The following is a 22,421-nucleotide window of genomic DNA, read 5'->3' as shown; positions in this document are numbered from 1 at the left end:
AGGGGCTGGATATTGTTGATACTGAAAAAATAACACACGGAGAGATACAGAGAGAGAGAGAGAGATCCGTTGAAAAGTGTCATCATTAACGTAATTACTTCCAGCAGATTGAGATTGGCATTTGCGAGAGAATTTATGCAATTTCAGAAGCTGATGAAAAAACGTACAACCACCAAAGAACGAATGAATCGAAACATCAAACATATCAATTTTAATAATAGTATATTTTCCATAAAAACTCGATTTTCTCTACAATCGCAGAATATATCTACTAGCACTGAAACGCTGGTTAATTCTATATCCCTCTCTTACTCTCTCATACTATTTTTTTTAAATGTAAACCGATGCCAACGAAAGGAATTCTATTTATAGCAACGATTCTATCGTTATATAAATAGAAGATATGTTCGGCTCTCGTATCACATCACAATGTTGTTTTGCGTTATTGTTGTTGTTGGCTCTGCCCCGAGTACGGATAGACAATTTTCTCAATCGCAGACATTAATTCATAAGTCGATATGGTTTTTTTTCGTTCCACTCAATGGGATATTGCTTGGAAATATTCTTTATTTATATATTTTTTTGAAATCTTATCCAAATTGAAGGATTTAATGGCCCAAATTGCACATGGTCATTTTTTTTGGAAAATTATCACTTGACATTATTCGGTCCAAATTAATCCTGCATTTCTTATACTACAATTTAAAATCTCTTGGCCATAATCTAAGTAACCTATGTTTGAATAGCTTTTTTGGGAACGAAAAATTTATATTTGAAAACCATAAAAAAATTGCTGACGCTGATGATCATGAAAAATAATTTTCATTGTATTTTTTTCTTGTAATTATTATTGTAGCTGGATTTTTGGCATATATCACAAAAAGTATGTGGATGAATCAAGACAATTTTGACTCTGACCCATAAAAAGGTGATTATGTGAATACAGCAGCCTAATAATAAATCGAGTGGCAAAATTATAAAAAGAAATTCTACAAAATATAGATTGTACTGTATTTTTGAGTTCATCCCGAAATAAAAATGACAAGTGTATACTTTATTCTTGTTATTCTCTTCAATCTATTCATATCATAAAGGAATTAAAACCGATTAAGAACTTTCATCATGTTGCCAATACACAAAAATGAGGGATACACGCATCGGAAAGGAAATGCAATGACGTCAACAGTTGTACATTTACGTATACTGAATGGGAACTCCTTCTGAAGCGTTCCTTTAATGGCAAACAGAAAAGACGTGGACAAAAAGTGCACTCACGAAATTTCTCGCTGGATTTTTATGTATATACATAAAGGACATGCACATATTTTTATCCTTGATGTTGTCACATTCTAACCCATTGCATCGGGATAGTTGTGTGTTTGCTGACGTTTACACCGAGACATTGAATATGAAAAGCTTGAAATTGCTTAATGTACAGACATTATATGCATTGTAATGATTTTGCTTTTTCTCCCCATTGAGAGCGATACATTTTTCGGTGTGTAACAAGCGTGAGTGTGTAACACATATATGTCGTGACTTTCGTATCTCACTCTCGCTCGCTGGCTCGTTCTATCTCTCTGTGTGTGTCGGCGAAACGAAGTAAATAGGTCAACTACTCTAAACATTATCCAGTGAATATAAACTGATTTACGCAATTCTTGAATTATGTACTTCATTAAATATTGTTCTCTCGATGTATGTGCACAACTGTCGACGACAGTGACGACGACAAATGTAAGCGAATATAAAAATCGGCGACCAGAAACTGCATCATGTTATTGCATCAAATACAAATTATGAATGATTTTCTTTTTGAATGTGATTTCTCAAGTTATCAAGAGAGAAATGAAGGTTTTTCGAATGATTTTTGTGCAGATGCCACGATATGGCAGAGAAGTTTAATAATTTTTTGCTTTTATTACATGCATCGAATTTTTTAAATGAAATTCTTCCATGTTCAGTCTCTCGAGTTCGAATTCAATTCATTCCATTTTTTCTTTTAATTGCAAGTTTAACGATCCATTATCAAAATGAAATTCTCGGTCGCATGAAAATTGGCAATCATATCAACATAAACGTTGATTTTCAGCCATTTGCAAAAAAATATCTACATTGTAAGCACATTTTGTGCGGTTTAGAATGAAATAAGCAAGACTCGAAAGTCTTAATTATTTTAGCTGAAACGGCGTATTCAACGCGATTTTGTGACATCGCCCAGTGTCGTCTATTTTATTTTGATATTTTGGTGAAAAAAATATTTTTTTTCGCCCAACATTCTATATGCTCACAAGTGTTGTAATAGATGTTGCTCATAATATATCAAGTAGAAAGGAATAAAGAAAACAAAATTCAGCTTTGGATTTTAATGTTGTTGTTATTTTATTTATTTATATTTTTTTCTTCTTCATTTCATTTGTATATGCTTCCATTTTCCAAATTGTGTGATGTGAATATAATCATTCAAGAAAAACAACACCCAAATGTCTTACGACATGAGAGAAAAATAAACTGAAACCGTGCATAAAAGCGGTTGAGCAGAAAATACGATATATGTAATATGTATGCGCGCTAGCGAAGAATTTGTATTTATATATCACATAAAGTTAAAGCGGGCGCGCTGATGCGAAAACGAGAAGGCGAAAATGATTCTATTTCAGTGCAATCCATTTTTAGCGGTGCTTAGCATTACGTGAAACGATCGAAAAAATTTGTGATCGGTGTTGATATTTGTTAGCATATTTAATGCGTGTACATGTAGTGGCCAAATACACACGAACACACGCAAAAAAAATTTGTTTTTCTTTTTTCACACCGCGCGATTCTACGAACGAACGATCGTTGAACGATCCATATCAAGTTGCATTAGTCAGCCTTTAGCCGTCGGTTCGAGCAGTCCGATTGTTAAATCAAGCATTTGTTTCATTTTTGTTCCTTTCGAGGTGAGTTCTCATCAAATTTGTGCTCGCACAAATCAATTTTACGAAAAACGAATAAAAAGTGTAGATAAAAAACCCGAAAAACTTTGAAAATTAAAGTGCAAGTGAAGTTCTTTTCAAAATAAAGTTTTTTTCACGACGATTTTTTGCTCATTTTTTTTCGCAATCTGAAAAATTCCAAGGACATCCGTGATTTTCACGATTTTTTGTGATTTTTTTTTACTCTGTGATCTTTTTTTATTGTATTTCTTGTTACATAATCGAGTAATTTATCGATAAAAGTGCTATTTGTAACGAATCAAATTCTGCAGAATTCTGTGCACTTTTCATTAAAATAAAAATACGAAATGATTCAAACTCGATGGTTTGGATATTTGTGTTTTAAACTCCGATTTTGTGTTCTATTACTATTTAAATGTTGCAATTTTGAGCAATATTACTTTTTGAAGAAAAAACAATTGTGCGATTATTTAAATCTTACGATGAAAATATGCAAGCGAGAAAGATAAAAGAGAAAGAGAGCGTGCGCAGTCTGCTCGTAAAGTGTCCATTACGTGTGTACGAAATCCAATGTGTATGTGGGAAATGTTCGGTGTGCGCACATTCTAAAAATAAAACGATCGATCGAGCTACAAAATTTTAAAATTTCAATTCCTAAAACAACACACACAGTGAATCATCGTACACATTTTCAGCGCTGATCGTGTAGCGCTTTCGGTATTTTCAGCGCGCGATTCGTCGGTTATTTTATGAGCGAGATCACTCAATGAGCCGAAAAATTGAAAATATGCGAAAATCACCAACGGCCAATGTACAATTCCGTCTTCTATATGGTAGAACTTAAGTCGAACCAAACGAACGCAATAACAAATTCGATTAAATTTTTTTTCATATGTAAAAATAGATAATGTTAATTTCTTCGCTATATTTATTTCCCTCGCATAAAATCTTCAACAAGTAAATCCAACAGATAATCTCTTCTACCTCGATTAAGTTTCCAATTTGTTCCTTTTTTTCTCACCAATTAAATACTACGACGCAAAAATAGAGATGCTCATTGTGTTTAGGTGTATCTCACTGAGAAAATGAAGCACACAAAATGCAAACAGGTTTCCATGCACACATTTCTTTTTTACTGCATTGGAAAAACATAATCTTAAATAAAAATCACTAATTCATGCTAATCGCCTACTTTTCACACTCTCAATAAATATTTTACGAAAAAGGTAAATGTAATGCGCAATCACCGCCCAAATGAAAATCCGGGCACTTTAAGTGCTTCCTTCAACACTGAAAATGACGAGCTGCGAATGAGAGCAAATTCATTATGAGTGTACAGCATAAAAAAAAAACAATATTCAAGTACATGGTCTTCAAGCGAAGGAAAATAAATCAGTACAAGTTGTTTTTCTTTGGCGAAACATATGAAAATTCATAAAATAGACGGAAAATACTTTTATACACACACGACTGACTGACAAAGACGACAATTAAAGGCGATTGCAAGAAGGAGAGAATGTGTTTCTATTTTCAGTTTCATTGTTAGTGAGCGCTCTGTCACTCCCACCTTCGTTCGGTATCATTCGTTCAACATTTTCTCAATTCTTGTTCGCTCATTTCTAACGATGATGATCTTGTGTGTCGGCAGATTGTTATTCATTTTTTTATATCACAGTTTTAAAATTTTGATCTAAATTTTCACCTACGTAAAAGAAATGACATCACCCCATCCTATGATATGCTATATAGTTCGCACCAGATACAGAAATTATCAACACAGAGTTCGCCGAAGTTTCGGAGAATTCCATTGCAGTTCGTTTCTAAATTTAGTTTTCTCATCTACTCACGTCTTCCTCTAAATGGGGCCGCTCACACAGCAAATACGGGCGTACCATTGAAAGATATTTTTAACAAAAAGGAAAACAGTCTAGTGTCCGATTCAAAAACTGAACAAATATTGACACAAATTTTCAGTCACAAATAAATTTCAAATCGATTACACATTACACTATTCACGGACCGTTACAATTTTCATCATTTTTTCGTTTATTCTTTCAACAGTTTATCCCAAGCACACTAATTCAACATGGCTGATGATGAGGTGAGGTATGTATCGAAACAACAGAATTCAAGAAAATCTCTACAAATCAACTCGTTTCAAGCACAAATTCAATTAATGTATCATTTTTCTCGGCTACGATTGTTTTCTTTTACAGTACTTTCGTTTCGTGTTTGAGAACAAACATGTTCAATTATTGTACGTCGTTATGAGTGTTCAATGTTCATTGTGTGTCATCATTGTCGAGCAATTATCGATTCAAGGTGGGTTTATCACGTTTTTACTCTAAATCTAAAATGAATTTTTTTGGTGCTTCTTGCTTTAGCTATTATCAATTTCTCTTTTTTTTAATTTTTAAAAGACACATTTTTCAATACTAAAGAGAATATTGCATTTAACTTGCTTCTTATTAGCGATTTCATTTTGATTCGAATGAAACCTTGATAGAGAAAAACATATTTGACGAGAGTAACTATTTTGTGTGGGTGTCAACGAATAACATTTAACCAACATAATATTTTTTTTTCTATCCCAATGAATTTTAACCAAAATAATCCGAGTGTAGCCGATTTCGTTTTAGTTTAAAATAAGTTTGTTTTTCTAACTTGATTTTCGATGATTTTTTTTCTCTTGTGCTAAAAAAACGTTCGATTTTTTTCGAGAATAGCTTGCTAATTTAGTGTTTTTTTCATTTTCGTAACAGAAGAAGAAAGCAGCGGTAGCCGCAGCCCCCGCAACACCAGGTAAAATGAGAAATTCTCATGCGAAAAAAATATAGGATTCAAATTTGAATGTAATTAATAAGGTTTTGTTTTAAAATGACAGCGCCCGCTACAGCCGCTGCTGCTAAAAGTGGCAAGGCAGCGTCGCCAGCAGGTAGCAAGGGACCATCGCCAGCAGGTAGCAAGGCACCATCGCCAGCAAAAGGCAAAGCAGCAGCACCAGCTGCAAATGGGAAAGCTGCACCTGCAGCCGCTGCTCCTGCTGGTCCACCCGCACCACCAGATCCTGTCGAGGAGGTTGTCACTCGATCGAACGAACACTCAAACCAAAATTCAAATGGACATACTTTTGGAAAAAAAAAACACGAACACAGCAAATACAAATAGAGCGTGTACAAGTATGCCAATTAATTCTTAATTATTTTCATTTTTCGATACGATAGGCAAAGAAGGCCAAACAGGCCGAAATCGAACGCAAACGTGCTGAAGTACGTAAGCGTATGGAAGAAGCTTCAAAGGCCAAAAAAGCCAAGAAAGGTTTCATGACACCAGAAAGAAAGAAGAAACTTCGTGTGAGTACTCCAAGATCCATCTACTTTACCATGGTTTTTTTTTGTTACTAAAAACATGATAATTCGTCCAACAGTTGTTGCTCCGTAAGAAAGCCGCTGAAGAATTGAAGAAAGAACAAGAACGTAAAGCAGCCGAACGTAGACGCATCATTGAAGAACGTTGCGGTAAACCAAAAGAAGTTGACGGTGCCAACCAAGGTATGTTGAGATGTTTTCAGTTTATCGTATTGTTTTGTATTTCCCTACAATGTTTCTCTCCAAAAAAAAGTCCTTACATTCCTTCTGGTCATGTACATTTTTGGTTATTTCATACGACAGCAAAGAAAAAAAGAACAGTTTAAATTCATTTCAAAATGAAGATTCGATAAACCATTCGCGAACATTTCGAGATTTCATTACAAATTAGATATTTTATTGAGAGAAGATCTGCAATTCGCCCATTTTCAAAAGAAGGATTTGGTTATTTTCATATCAAGTTTAGATTCATTTCTTTTCGGATCCTTTTGAATCAAAATTAGATAAATTCAGATAATGCACATTTTATTTTTAAAATTGATAATATTTTCTAAGCAAAAAAAAAAAATCGGAAAACTTAATTGTCAACCAAATTCACAAAACACAATAAAATAAATGACATTCACTCATCCATCGTACACAGAACAACTTAAGTCGACTTTGAGAGCCTACCACGATCGTATTAAATCATTGGAAGACAAAAAATACGACATCGAATACATTGTCAAACGGAAAGATGTTGAGGTACAGTCATCATTACACAACAAACCAAACAAAAAATTTTATTAAACACACAGAACAATAACTAAACTAAACAAAATAGCAAAAAAAAAAACCATTGCGAATCGCGCGCCTTGCCGAATTTCTTTTACATATAGTTTGTAATTTTCGCTGTTACGTTTTAACGAATACTGTTTTTTTTTGTTTCAATGCTGCCAAAACAAAACCATAATCCGATTACATTTGCATTCAAGCCAACTAAATGACTCTCTGCGACTCAAATCTATTTTCAGTGTTCAAGTTGTTTTCACTGTTCTCTTTGTGAATTTCTTTTCTAGTCTCGTCATTTTTTTTCCTTTTGATTCGAATAATGAAGATATTTCTCAAAATGTGAACAATTATAATCGATGGTCTCTATTTTTGTATCCTTATGTGAGGTCGAAAACAATTTGAAAATAACAAGTGTCCAATGCAAAGTAATAAGAATAATTAGTAACAGCATTTTCTGGAGCAAAGTGAGATTTGTATCGCTTTATTTAAGCTTATATGTTGTGCAAAGGCTGCGGCAAATGCGTCATTTGCCAAATTTGAGAAAAACTCATTTAATTTATAACCAAAAAAAAAAATATGTATGCGAAAATCAAACATTTGTTGCGGTGCTTATTTAAAACAAACGTATTAATCTGACATTTTATAGTTAGCTTGCGAAGCATATGCAGTGAATATCATAGCCGAGTATGCGAGTTGGAAGATGCAAAATTCGATTTGGAATATTCCGTAGCCAAAAAGGATCTTGAGGCAAGGATTCTAAGAATTTGTCGTTAAAGTCTCTTTATATCAAAATCTCTCGATGTTGATGTCTCGATGTAAAGTAGAAACACGCAAATGTCCTCCCTTGTTATTTTTTTTTTAATTTGAAACAGGGTGCCCGTTGCCCACGCAATATATTAGCTGTATTCTTCTATTAAAATCGTAAACATGCGTATCATTTAAGTTTGTAATTTTTTGTTTGTTATTATTGCATATTTATCTATTATACTCGTAGACGACTGACCATATTCTTTTTGCTCACATAGCCACTTCATGAGTCATGTATACATTATATATGAAACATGATATTAAATGACCACATAAACATATTTAAACACTCTTTATATCTCTTTCACCCAGTTTTATCGAGAAAAAAATGAAACAAAAAATCTCACAACAAAACATACTACTTGTCTCTCTCATTTCACATGTTTTTTTTGTTCTTGACAATTGACGCGTACGATCGCACAAACCACAACCACAACAACAACAATCAATTAAATCAATTGCGTATTTAAACCGAAACAAAAAAACACACACAATTTCAAAACGATTCGTATTATGCGAATGTTTAGCCGAACTCCAAACGATTTGTCATGAATATTGGAAACGGATATCTGGTTTGGAAGGTGATAAATATGATTTAGAGCGAGCCAGCGCACTAAAAAAGATGGAGGTAAAACGGTTACACGCATCAAAATCAAACTAAACCAAAAACAACAAATACGCAAACCAAACGAAACAAAAATCAATTCCAACAAAAATGACCTTTGATTGGAGTGAATGAATGATTAGTTTTTTTTTCTAAATATAGTTTTTTTTGTGGATTTAGAGCGATACAAAATCTAAACGCCACACACAAATACACACTCTACAACACAATCTCTTCCTCACCCCCATTTTTTAAGTTGACGTTTATATTTTTCTTTTTTGGTTTTTTTTTATTCGTTTTTCCGCTGTTTTAATTTAACTTAGAAACAGAAAAGAAACAAAAAACAAATAAAAGAATGAGAGACAGATAGGAACGCACCACAAAATGATTATATTATACCTTTTTTATTATTTTGATGTCCAATCGATGTGTGATTTTTTTGCTGTTCAAAATTAATCGTTCTTTTTTTTTCTCGTTTAATTTCGTTTAAAATTTATTTTGATTCTCTCTCATTCACATCATGAAAAGCAACAATTCGTGAATTCATCGTCGAAGACAATGAAAATATGTCATGCGTCGAAACCGACTTGGTTATATTATTTCCCATGTCCAAAAAAAAAAAAAAAAACAAAAAAAAATTCCAAATCGAATTGTGTGAATAAATGTCCAAAATCCAAAAAAAAATCATATCGAATTTGAACCAAACGGTATTTCGTATTTGCAGAGGAATTGGCGGAAATCTGTCAAGAATACTACGACCGAATGTATGTATGTGAGGGCCAAAAATGGGATCTAGAACACGAAGTGCGCAAAAGAGACTGGGAGGTACTGCAAATCAAACAAAGTTTCCAAAAAACACATATACACACAAATCTTTCCCGTTTTTTAATCCGTATTTTGTTTCGATATTCAAAATTCATACACATTCTCAAGCACACCATTCACCCGAACAAAATAAATTTAAAAAATAATAAACAGTAGAGCATCAAACTGGAAATTCTCTCGTGCAACTTTGAATTTGTGTTCGTTTCCACCGTTTCATTATATTACTTGTGTTCATTTTTTCTTGGTTTTTTTTTTTGTCTTTAAATTTGTTGATTTAATTTTCATAAATTTATATTTTATTATTACATATACCAAATCAACGAGAAACAGTTACCGTTTCCCTCGTGATTTTGAATTGTGTTCGTGTTTTTCGTTTTGAATTTGTATTCAGCCACCCATTATTTATATATTTGTTATTACCACTGACCCGCGGTGATGATATACAGAAATATTCATTACAAACCGAGGATATAATTTTGTTTTTTGTTTTCAAATTTTGGGGATTTATTCTCTCAAGCAAAACGTATTATGTCAGTGTGTTTCAAGTATGTGAAACACATATAAACACAGATACACACAAACACAACCATGACATTCTCACTACCTTTGTATAGAACCATTTCACACTTACACATCTATAAAACATTGTGATATACATACTATAATTTCAGTGTAAAACTTTTTGTAAATTCATCAATTGGTCACTACATGGAAATAAATAATCGACTCGTTTTTAGTCAAATTAAATTATTAAAGTGGGCTTCATGTAAATAGGCATCACACTAAAACTCGATACTTTTTTGTTCTTTGAAATAAGTTATTACAAAAATCGAACAAAAAAAACCGAAACGTCTAGATATTGACTGGATGTGGCTTTATATATATAAAAAAGAACTTTTCAGTTTCCGTCAAAGAATTTTAACCGAAACCACCTTTCCGACCCCATGATCAGTGCCTCGTGTGTTTGTCAGTAGTTTTTAAAAACCTATAAAATATGTAGAGAATGTACATAGAGATCATTTCAGCCCAATCAACCAACAGAACCGTTTGATTCGTTTTGCAAACAAAAATACTAAATGAGAACAATTAATTTGCATGGAAAAAAACCAAACCAACTGATTTTAATGAGCTATATGCATGGCTGCAATTCTTTTATTCTACCGAAAAACAAAAAATTTTCTTTTCTAAATGATTCGACTGAAAAATACATTCAATTGTTGCTAAGTTTTACAACGGAAAATAATCTGTACTAAAAACAAACACTTATTAATTATATTAAAAATATGAAAATGGAAAAAAATAAGCTAAAAAAGAAATAAAATTAAACGCGCGCATCTCATACAGTATGGCACATCATCAAATGAACATTTGTTTCAAATTTAATAATTTCGTTTTATAATGTTTCGGTGTGCGTTGTTCCTTTATTTATTCATATTTTTTACTATCGCTGATCTCTTGCCGATCTAATTCAAAGCGCAATACATATTCAAATGAAAAAAAAACGAAAAACACCATTTTTTTCTCTCTTAACATAACATTTCTAATATCATTATGCCTATTAGATTTATTCAAATAGAATCAACATAATCGACAATTCAAATGCCGAAACAAAAAACACTGACACACAGAATATTATCGGTTCACGCTCATTTTATTTATATAAAATTTAACCACACGGTTGTCATTCGGCTTAGTGCAGATACCCACAAAATGATTCAAATACCTCCCTTAGTTTCATTCGTTTTAAGTCATTCAACTTGAAATTCAACCACTAAAAAAGAAGATATGAACGAAAAAAAATTCTTCATATACATATACATTACACTCACACTATCTGAAAACACCCACAATATTTTTTTTTGTCATCCACTATTGATGAATATGATATACTCGTTTCAAATGTGGCTAATTAGATTAGCGCTTGAAAAGAGATACATTTTTTTCCATGCGATTGTTTTTTTTACTCTCGTTGTTTTCTATATGTTACGAGGAACGAAACACAAACCAAAGTGCCATACTGTGCAGTACCTTCGTTGTTAATAACACTTTCTGGTTTAATCCACTTGTAACTAGTTGTCAATATAAAAAAAAATAAAAAAAAAAATTCTGTGAAATAGATCCCATTACACACGATTTGAAAGAACAACAACACAACGACAACATTGTCCTCCACCACAATTGAAGAAATTTCCAGTCGACATTCGTTTAGTATCACGAATGATCATGAATCGATTGATCGACGCGCGATTTATTTTTTTTTAATTTTTCGAAAAGCGATAAAAGAACATTGCAAATATTTGCGCCATCGAAATGCCAATTTTTTATTATTATTTTTGTTTTTTTTTAATTGGAACTTTTCCACGTTGAAAATGTCTGTCGACAAGAAACAAATTTCATGCAATTTCATTTATTTGTTCCGTTTATATTTTTCCCAACACCATTTTGGTTTGGATTTGTGAATCCGATTGTTTTATTTAGCGAGTTTAGTTTAGACAACTCTGAAGATGATCAGCTGGGTTATATTTCGTTTTGTGTGATACCAGTTTTTATTATGCTTATTTTATTTTTTTCTGTTGTTTTTTTTTATTCTTCTTTTGTTTGCTTCAAGTTCTGCACATTGCACCATGCACATTTTTGTTACTAACAAACAAACAAACTGCTGAATACTGCGAACAAACGCTTTTTAAATCAGCTTTCTAGACGACTGATTTATGCTAACCAAATGTTCTGTCTTAATTTAAAACACATATACACAACTCGGGAAATGAAGTAAAATCAAATCGAACAAATCAATTATTACTTCATTTCGAACGAGCAAACAATGGATAATCGTATGGAATACTAATCGATCAATATGAATTTTCCTTTTGAAAACAGATCAACGACCTTAACGCTCAAGTCAACGACCTCCGCGGTAAATTGTAAGTATTACATCCAACAAACACGCCAACTGTCACGCGTATCAAATGTAATTAATACTCAAATGTAAATTTTTAACAAAAAAAAAACTTTTTTTAGCGTCAAACCAACTCTCAAGAAGGTCTCCAAATACGAGAACAAATTCGCCAAATTGCAAAAGAAGGCTGCTGAATTCAACTTCCGTAACCAATTGAAGGTTGTCAAGAAAAAGGAATTCACCTTGGAAGAAGAAGAGAAAGAGGTATATATTTTATTAATATTAACACAAAATGATGAAAAGTGCAAATCTCACAAGCGGAAGGGGTTCATTCATGGCTTTTTTCAAATTTAAATTGCTTATTAATTCATATAATTAAAATCGCACAAAAACACACACAAATGAAAATAAACCAAAAAGAAACCCAATATCGTAATGGAAAAGAAAGAAAAGAAGGATTCGCTTAAACCAGAGGAACCAGAACCGCCAAAGGAAGAACCGCCAAAGGAAGAAGAAAAGAAGGAGGAAAAGAAAGATGATAAAAAGAAGCATCACAGCAGTCATAGTAAAAAAGAAAAGACACCAACTAAAGATAAAAAGAAGTGTAAGCAAAATAGGTGTAACGTGTCCCGATTACGTGTTGATCTCACGACATATATGTATTCACAAAATATATATCAACACAACGCACAAAAAAAAAACAAAGAAAACATTTACACACAATATATTCAACATTTTGACAAAGTTACGAAAATCATCTGTATCTAATTTGTGTGTGTTCCATCATCATATGTGGAGTGTATCTATTTTAATTCATTCCAGCCAATTCACACAAAATCATCTGTTTTTAATCGAAAACAACACTGGACAAATCCAGTCATAACAAAATCACACTAATTTGATTTTATTTCGATGCATTTTTTTACAGAAAAAACCAGACTGGTCCAAGGGCAAGCCAGGTGATGCTAAGGTAAAGGAAGAAGCTGACGGTATTGAAGCATAAATGAAAAGAAAACAAATGTGAAACCAAATTGTAATAAATAACACCAACAAAAAAATCCAACAATTTCAATAAAATACAATCTAATTGAAAAAAATAAAACAAAATAAATACCCGAACATTTTACAATTTGTATGTAATCAAATCCTTTTTATTGATTTATTTATGTATAAACTTGTACACATTCATTTACATTTTATGTCAATGCCTCCTTTACAACCACATACATTTATGTGAAACTAAAAAAAATGTCAGACTAAATACAGAACACACACACAATATAACAGAATATTTGTCTATGTCCAATTTATTATTTAATGAATTATGTAAATGTTATGGAAATAATTTTATTTTAAAATAAAATTTTATGGAGAAACACATTTTTTTACTCTGATGTGATGTAAATTAAATTCGATGTCGATTGTTCATTCGTTTACCAAAATAATTTATCACGTTTACTTTGCTCTCACTCTCTCTCATTTTTCAATTTGTGATGAATTATTTATAATTTTTCGTATTAAATTAATTATGCATCGATTGAGCAAGCAATGAAAAATCTAGTTTTTTTTACTGTTTTCATCAATGTTTCTATACACTTTGAATAATTGCACTTTTTCCTATTCTCCGTCGGAGTTGTCATTCATATGTTTTCAAAATAAAAAAAAAAACAATTGGTAAACCATTAGGAAAAAAATGTGTGTCTCATCACATAAATCGAAGATATTTTCAAACCTTGTATTTGGGAAACCTTCTAACTATCTTCGAATGTTATATGTTTGTGTGGTAAGGTAATTTTTCTGTTTTGAAAATAAATTTCATTCGCCAAGCCGAGTCGGTGTGCGTCATTTGTTACCTGTATGTTTGAGAACGGTAGGTAATTTACGGTAACATGAAGAATGTCAATCGAGAGAAACCAACTATTAGCTTCTATTATTATCGTTAATATACTTATGTAACCTGAATCTTTGCATTGTTCTATTTTTATTTATTTTCAGGATTACGATTGTTGTTATGATGAAGAAGGACTTGAAAGTAATTGAATACCAATGTCGCATGAGAGCAGTTCATTGGTTCTATCTAGGGTCCAATAAATGTTCTTGTTGCCCTTCGATTTTTCAACATACAGTAAAATCTTTCAATTATTTTCACCATTAAACATAATTTCATAATCTTTGACGTTAAATTTCGAAAATCGTTGAGACTTGTCACTATTGGGAGATTTTACTGTATAGAAAATGCATCAACAAATCACAGTTATCTCACATCAGTATTTAATCTCCTTTTTTTCAGTATAATGGGAACATTTTCCATTCCAAAGAACGAACAATCGACCTCTCCACATAAACCGCTCGCCAAAATTACATATTTATTATAATAATTTCCTTCAACATATTTTTCTCTTGATTTATCACACACTCTTTGTCGTTTGCCATTTTTTGCAGTCCACTTTAAATAAAATATTTATTACTTTTATTGATCGATGAATACAGAAGTGAAAAAAAAAATAATTCAGAAATATTGCTCAAAATTGTACACATCTTTATATCTACTATTCAATTTTCATATCTATAATATATTTTTGTTGGTGTATGGAGATGATGAAAATAAAATTTATTGTCTATTTATAGAAATGAAAAAGCTTTTTATTTCAAACAAACTCCACTTCTGACCGTCTCTCTTGTTCGGTTTAAAACTTTCAAAAGCATGAAAAGTTTCGGGCCTATTCGAAAGCTGTGCTCAACGTGGGGATGATTTAGCATGGATTCGAACGAAAGCTTTGTATTTTGGGGGATTCGCGCAAACTCGACATTTAACACCTGTGATCATTGCTAATTGCTATAAGAACAACATGCTATCGGGTATTCTCCTCAGTCTAGCAGAGTGAAGCCTAAGTAAAGGACGTGTTCTCACGCGTGTTGTAAGATACCATCAATTTTTGTGTGTTTTGTGTTTACTTTCAGTTGTTGAGTTCTTCATTTCCGTCCCCAATATTTTTTTTTTTGCATTTGATGTTGGTCGGTTTCAGTATTCAATATTAATTTGGTGAAATGTTGTATTGTAATGCGAACTAATTTTGGCGTATTATGTGTGATTTATTGTTCGTAGTGAAGAAACCTTTCTACCAATTCGTTTGATGTATCATGAATATTTGCTGCGAAAAAAAGAAGATTGAAAAAGTTTGAAAAGATAAAAGCAAAAGAGAGAATAAGAGACACATCTGCGTTTCAAATTAATAATCATTACGCTAACGATGGAAGTCGCTTGTTTATACTCACATTAACCATAAGTGTACAACAAGATATCCGAATAAATTTCTTTTCCAGCTGGAGGTGAATATTAGCGCTTTATAGGCAGACGTTTTTTTTTCTCGTTTTTTCAATAAAAATTCATGCCGTGTTTAACAATGAGTAATAAAACATTTTGACGAGCAAAATGTAAACAGAGAAAATTTTCAGAATTTCGTTCAGAACTACGACCCGAACAAATATTTTTGAATAGTAGCACAAATTTATTAGTTTCAACAAAATTGATGTATATAACATGAAATATGTAGACATTGAAAGTCTGTCTCTGTGTTTGTGGCAGTCATTCAGAAAGTTTTCTCTATCGTACTATGTACGCCTGTACGGTGCATTGGCATAAAACAAATGGCAAATAATAACAATGGAATAAATCGTAGTATTAAAGGCATTGCTATCGGTACAAACGATACGAAACACATGCACACACCGAAACGGATATGAAAAAGAGTGAACAAAACAAACGGAATAGGAAAATCATTATGTATATATATACTATTTTAAAACGGAATAAAAATGTTGATGAAATACAAATCTCGGCACCATTGTAGAAATCATAGATCCTAGAAGATGTGCTACATTCAAAAGATAATATATGCTTATTTTCCCAAATGGGGCCCCTGTCGTTTGTTCAAGCATTATGCATATATTCATTCACTTCTTCTGCAGCGTTATTTCGTTCGGTGGTGCGAAATGATGTTTTGCTATCCAACGACAAACAATAACGATGGTCACATTTTGTTGCCAACATTTATCGATATATAAAACAGTGCGTTGAATACAAACGACAAGTATGTGAAATGTATTTGTATGCGCGGGCGAGCGGAAAGAATGATGTCGTGTCTCTTTCGATGGCATTGATTTGATGTGTGAAATTTCCATAAAACCAATGATGACGGTGTTGACAGCTATAATGATAATAACGATGATGATGGTTTGAAGTCAAAAACCGCATTTTGATTCAACCACATAACATTTCTCTTCGCATGGAATGTCTAGCTTTTATTTTATCATTCGCTCACAGCACTGATGCTTCCGTAAATAGAGTCGTTCCGCATCGTTCTTCAGTGTTTAAACGTGAATGCTTGCAGAATAAAAAATGTCAACAAACAAGCTTATACTCTGCCATTTTTCGCTTTTCTTCTCTCTTACCACATCTTTTGCATGCCAACGCAACTTCATTCTTATCCAACGAACTTTATTAATATGTCATTAACCGAACGAAAAAGCCACATTAACGTCAAAAATAATAATGAACAGCCGAAAATAAAGACTCACACACACACTCGCTTGCACAACAATGGCATTATGCGGAAATGAATTTTAAATGAGCAACCCAATAATAACGTCAATACGGTATTCAATTCGCCTTTCAGTCATTCATTTCATATGATTTCAACGGTTTCCCGTCATTTCGCCTCTTTCAATCTTCTTTCTTCAGCTAACTCCTTTTCCCCTTCCTTCCTTTCCCTCTCTTTCATTCTCGTACATAGAATAATTACGATAAAGATTTGTGACATCGATGCAATTTTCTGTTTATTTTTTTTTTCTATTTTATCTAACGATAAGTTAAGTTAATACTTGTCGCACAAATCCCTGGATCGACTACGTTTATTTCATTCAAGCGACGTTTCACTTTTTGTTGTCAGTAAATAAAAACGAATGGAAAGACAGAGATAGAGAGAGGGGGCGCCATTGTGTGCAGCCAATCAATTCTGTAAATAGGTCTTTCTCGTCCTTTACATTGAAAATTGAGCACGTTTTAATGCATTGGAATCCAAGCAACACCATGATTCAAGTATGTTAACACACGCGAATCGAATGCCACTCACGTCGTTTTTTTTATTCTCCATTTTATCTCCCCTCTCCCTCCGTAACTGGTTGTTTTTATACGTATAATATATTTCCTTGTTGGCTTGTTATTTTGTGCTTAATCGAGAAACCGTTTTCGTTCAGCGATCATCTGACACTGCAGCACCAATAAAAATTGCTTTTGACATAAAATCTGGAAAATTGAAACAGTTTTCAATCGGTGGTGCTCATGTTGATCTTGATCAAATACTGAAATAAAAATAAAATAACACGAACGAACACAAAATGAAATAAATCTAATGTAAATACACCGAGTGGAAAAAAAAGCGCTTGTTGCTTCTTCAATTCGTGTGGAAATGAAATGAGTGTGTGTGTGCACGCGCACAGCATTCCACCAGCAAATTTGCATTCCAATTCACCAATGCAAAATAATGTTCTCGTTCTCGGAACTGGCGTTTAGTTAAATTGGAAACTGTCATTAGCCAAAGTGGTTGTTCAGCTTGTTGCACACAGCAAAAATAAAAATAATATCCACTTTTATCAAATGAGCCGAATAGGGAATGTTGTTACTTAAATTTGGAAGGCCGCCGCCATCGCCACCACGCAATTTCATTTCAAGTGATACAAAAAAAATCGATTTTCTCTTCGAAATTCAAACGCGACAGGATGCGTTTCAGACATGATGAGCGAACGTGAAGAGCAATGATAAATTGAATTGCAATGTGTTTACGCTGTAATTTTGCTAATTCAACAAGTGAGTATGAACTTGAATTTGCCATAGTAATCGTTTGTGGATTAAAAAAAAACAAAAGCGTCTCTTATTTTTCTAATAAATTCTGCGAACATATTTATTTTTCTAATTATCCTCAAGCTGAAACCAGTGCAGCATAACAACAGAGACGGGATATGATTATCTACTTGATACAAGATTGATAAGTTCCAGGGAGCACATCATTCTAGTTTCATTACACTGGAAATAATAAAATCAAAAGAAAAATATATTATCCAAACGAGAAAAGATGCCGGGGCAACGAATAATGGCAGCATTAAGATTACGCCTACGCACAGTCAACATTCATATCATTCGCATTGTTTTCTCTCGCATACTTTGTTGTGACTACCACCAGTCTATAGAGAGATAAACAGAGAATGTTCCCTTTCACCTTATCAAAAGTAGCAAAAACTTTGCATTTTAAATCTGTGTATCTGTTGGCAACGCTGAAAGAAAAGAGCGTGCAACCGAAGGTGTAGCAAAGCGGAAAAGAAATTGAAGAAATGCGCAAATAATATCTAACACGTGTAACATTTTGTTCAACGCTCTGACCAAAATATCCCATACAGTCCCACACGAATAATATGAGCATAGCATTTTTACTTCGGTGCAAAATCATTGTGCGCAATCAAAATATGAAATCAAATTTTCTATTTTTGTGATGAAACATTCATATTCACGAAAATAAATCGTCGACGAACATTTAAATCGGAATAAAAGAATAGAAGTAAAAATACTTCGTAATTTGCAAAGACACACACGCCCGAAATGAAATGGAAAAGTTTTTCCGAAAACAAATTTATTTAGATATAAATCCTGTTTCATAAAAACGGGGTGTATGACGTCCAAAATTCGTATCAAATGTGCGAGAAAAACTTTTACGTTTCGGGAAGAAGAGCTTGAAAGAGAAACCATAAAAAGAAGTGATATGATTTGTTTGGTTTTTATTTGTGCTGACGCTCTTGAGCGTTGACTATGGCCGCATGTTCCCGGGCTCTACAGGTAAATTTCCACATTCGCACATCTTCACCCTTTTGCAAAAGGGGCCACTCAAGTCGATGGTACATGAGAGCGTAAGCTGCTGCCGATGTTGCGTGTTCAACTATAGCTATCTTTTGAGGCGAGTAATTGAGTGAATGGAAAAGTTCGATTTTTTTCCGAAGTGTGAGTGTCTGTGCGTGTGTTTATTTGCTGCTTCAGAATTTTGGACCTGTCATGGAAATGTAATTTGAAATGGTAATCAATAGTGGCAATCAAACGGTTGAGCTCTTGAAAATGGCAAGCCCTTTATTCATCGCAAATTACGATTTCCATTTCAAAATCAAAACCAAATGAAAACGGAAGCTCCTGGCTATCAATAGATCGATTTACATTTTGGTGCGTTGAATGAACAATACAGACAGACGAAAAAAAACGAAAAGAAAAAAATAACAAATTGGCCGAACAATTCTCTGCATTAAATCAATTCTTAAACATTGGAAACCGGAATGAATTCCAGCGAATGCATCGTTGCGATAGAGAAACGAGATAAAGGAGATGAATAAGACTGTTGTTATTCAATTTGTGTTCAACGGAAAGCTCTTTATGTTGAATATCCATTTGTTTTCGCTCGTATGTTTTTCAACAAGTACCTCGTAAAACTTTTCTCTTCATTTTCCATTGTAAATTTTGATTTCAATGGAAATAAAGTATGCGTCCAACCTCATTCCACGCTTCCGATTAGCATGAATCGAACAATAAACCTTGAAGCGTTCATCGAATCGCTTTAAAGTCAACGACTATAGTAACAATGACTGCAGCAGCGGCAGGTTGTGAGAGAAATAATGTAATTGAACATTTCACGAATGAGCCATATAATGAGGGTTGATGAATGAATATAATACGAACGAGAATTGGCGGCCAATTATTGCTGTTGGTAAAGCAAACAATTAAATTCAATGAAGAAAACATGCTTGATTATTATTGTTATATGACCAATTGGTGCTCGGTTGGTTTACATGGTTCATTTTCTGGCACATGTTCTGCTCTGTTTAGAGTTTACAGCTCAAGAGAAAGCTTATTAAAACTGAGTTTTGGCAAAAGTCTACTAAACACTTGAGCGTTGAACGTTTTTCGGTTGGAAAATTTACGATTTTGGTTTCCTAATACTGAATTCTCTCCCACGCACTCACATGCATATGGTGGAAAAAAAAAACGTTTTATCCGTTAGGAATTTCCATTATATACCATTGAAATGGCCGACTACCACAATTCCCAACGCCATTGGCAATCGAACAAACGATAACCGCACATCGGCTATGCTGTCATTTGAACAGCCATTTCCGTTGAAAATGTACTTGAATTTCACATAAAATTAAGATAACGGCCACTCAGCATTGGCGTCAAACATGCGCGTACACGCCAACGCTATAGCCAAATTGAAAAAGCCATTTATTTCAACAAACAATTTCACTCAAGTAGTGTGTGTGCTTAGTGTAAATTCAGATATGATCTGACTGAACGAACATGTTTGTTGATGTTATTTGTTTTGCGTTTTCTAGCAGATAATCCGTTTTTATGAAGAAAAATCAATATATTTCCTCAAACATTCGTATTGAAAACAAAAGTCAAGAGTTAAGAAACGAACGAACGAATGAAGAGGACTCAAAGCTTCAAAGCCGATAAACATATTGTAAAGCCTACGTCCTTATGAATTAAATCAACTCCGTCAATTGTTCGTATTGTGAATATGATCTGGCACTCTATTGGAACTACAAAGACATCGCAAAAGTCATTTTTTTTTATTCATAATCGGATATGCGGATGAAAATCAAAGCCGTTGCTCAACATTTTGTCCCTGCATTTGCGCAATGCAAATCGATATTGAAGCCTCTGATGCAAAAGTTCATTGGAATGTCTGTTGCAATCAAGATTTTTTTGCATAAAACAAAAATTCAAATTCATACAATATGCAACAATTTTCGATGTAAAACGTAATTTAGTCTGTCGATGGCTGCGGATACAAAATGCCATTACTGGCTGTGCTATTGTAGCAATACATTTTACACGAACCGACACTGACTGTGATGCACACAATCTCACACACATCATCGCATCCATATCGTATTAAACTATGAATGGCACAGTGCAAAATGATAAAATGGAATGTATTGCCTTGTCTCCTTTGTGCAGTCGACTGAAAACATCTTTTTCTGTTTTATCAGCCTTCGCTTTCAATTCATTTATCCCTTTTTTCACTCTCCTCCTCTCTATCTCTCTCGCTCTCTATTCATCTCGCAGCCACCACAAGAAAATTTAATCAAAGTACAAATTGTGTGGGATGTTGCTGTCGCTTTTCGACATCCATACACATTGGAAGAGAGGAAAAATGTGATTGAAATGGAAAAGAGGCAGAAAAAAAAGCTCACATATACGCAAATATTTGAAAATTTTCAATTATAAAACCGATCCACATACGTATGGCTGCATAATTCATGTTTCACATTTTTTTGTTTACTGACAACGGAATAAAAAGGTCTAGCTGACGTGATATCTGACTCTCTCTTATCCTTCATGTATCATATTAGTGATAAAGTTCAAGTTGAAGCGTATCATAGCAAACGTTGCACCTATCAAATGTCTGTCTCCGATTCCGAATATCCATTGTTTCTTGAGAAAAGTTTCTTTCACTTTTCATAAGGCCTTGACACTTCCTGCATATTGTAATATATCCGTGCCTCCATTAATATTTCACTTTATATTTCTTGTTATGTTGCTCTAAATTTATGAAGAAAATGTTTCATATTCAAATGCGGGTACAATACATAAATATAATTGTATCTCTTTATGCATATGGTTTGATGAAACGGAAATGAAAAATAAGAAATCAATCAATTTCGATGGCCATTCCAATCAAAATAAATAGAAACTTTATCATTTGCAAGAAAAGCCATCCATCAGCCGTAATTTTATAGTTGAAACTTTAAATTCGAATGACATCACGTTCAGTTAGCTAATTATTTCGAATAATTTCCAGTTGAATGATGATGACATAAAATGATTAAAATCCAAGGGGAAACAAACTTCGATGGAGGAAATGTATTGCATTGCATGGTACCTCCGTTTACGTGAAATATGAAAGCTGACACGAAAGATTTTATGCCATGCAGTTGGTCAATGGGAACTGTGTATAAGTTAAATAAAGCAATGATTTGAAATGTTGTACCGCACAATGCATTCATATTAATTTCCGGTGTGTTGCATTCTACGCATCATTATTTCTACGAAATATGAAAGTGAAACGTTGAAACTAAATATGGAACAGTAGTGTGCGGAGGGGGGGGGGTTT

The 22,421-nt window shown here is 33.3% G+C and overlaps 2 protein-coding genes and 1 long non-coding RNA gene across 10 annotated transcripts in view; all 3 read left to right on the top strand.

Annotated features, from left to right (window-relative positions):
- Positions 1-2,844: 2,844 nt before the first annotated feature.
- Positions 2,845-13,220, top strand: LOC116343153 (troponin I). 6 transcript variants are annotated; one of them, XM_031771064.1, is made up of 8 exons: positions 2,845-2,942; positions 5,001-5,040; positions 6,164-6,292; positions 6,367-6,490; positions 8,413-8,513; positions 12,192-12,235; positions 12,333-12,474; positions 12,631-12,993. In XM_031771064.1, the coding sequence occupies exons 2-8, from the start codon at positions 5,026-5,028 to the stop codon at positions 12,976-12,978; spliced, it is 903 nt and encodes a 300-aa protein (XP_031626924.1). In that variant the 5' UTR covers positions 2,845-2,942; positions 5,001-5,025; the 3' UTR covers positions 12,979-12,993. The 6 variants fall into 6 exon arrangements, with proteins under 6 accessions (XP_031626924.1, XP_031626926.1, XP_031626927.1 ...); XM_031771066.1 differs by lacking the exons at positions 8,413-8,513; positions 12,631-12,993 and adding exons at positions 9,214-9,314; positions 13,139-13,220 and having other exon boundaries at positions 2,846-2,942; XM_031771067.1 differs by lacking the exon at positions 12,631-12,993 and adding an exon at positions 13,139-13,220 and having other exon boundaries at positions 2,846-2,942.
- On the top strand, positions 5,154-5,896 carry LOC116343154. Its single transcript, XR_004201308.1, has 3 exons — positions 5,154-5,261; positions 5,702-5,741; positions 5,824-5,896. It is a non-coding gene; the product is annotated as an uncharacterized LOC116343154 (long non-coding RNA).
- Positions 13,221-15,089: 1,869 nt separating the features above from the next.
- Positions 15,090-22,421, top strand: part of LOC116343320 (synaptotagmin-17) — a 22,470-nt gene continuing 15,138 nt past the window's right edge. The window contains exon 1 of one of the 3 annotated variants that reach the window (XM_031771313.1): positions 15,090-15,128. The gene's annotated coding sequence lies outside the window, so the exon portion shown is untranslated. Of the gene's footprint in view, positions 15,129-15,352; positions 15,541-22,421 lie in introns of those variants that run through there. The other 2 variants (XM_031771314.1, XM_031771315.1) reach the window with 2 other exon arrangements.

This window comes from Contarinia nasturtii, unplaced genomic scaffold (assembly GCF_009176525.2).
Source record: "Contarinia nasturtii isolate CC-2019 unplaced genomic scaffold, AAFC_CNas_1.1 Cnas_scaffold_993, whole genome shotgun sequence".
In the NCBI taxonomy this organism is placed as follows: Eukaryota; Metazoa; Arthropoda; class Insecta; order Diptera; family Cecidomyiidae; genus Contarinia; species Contarinia nasturtii.
This window is presented reverse-complemented; position numbering and strand designations above follow the sequence as displayed.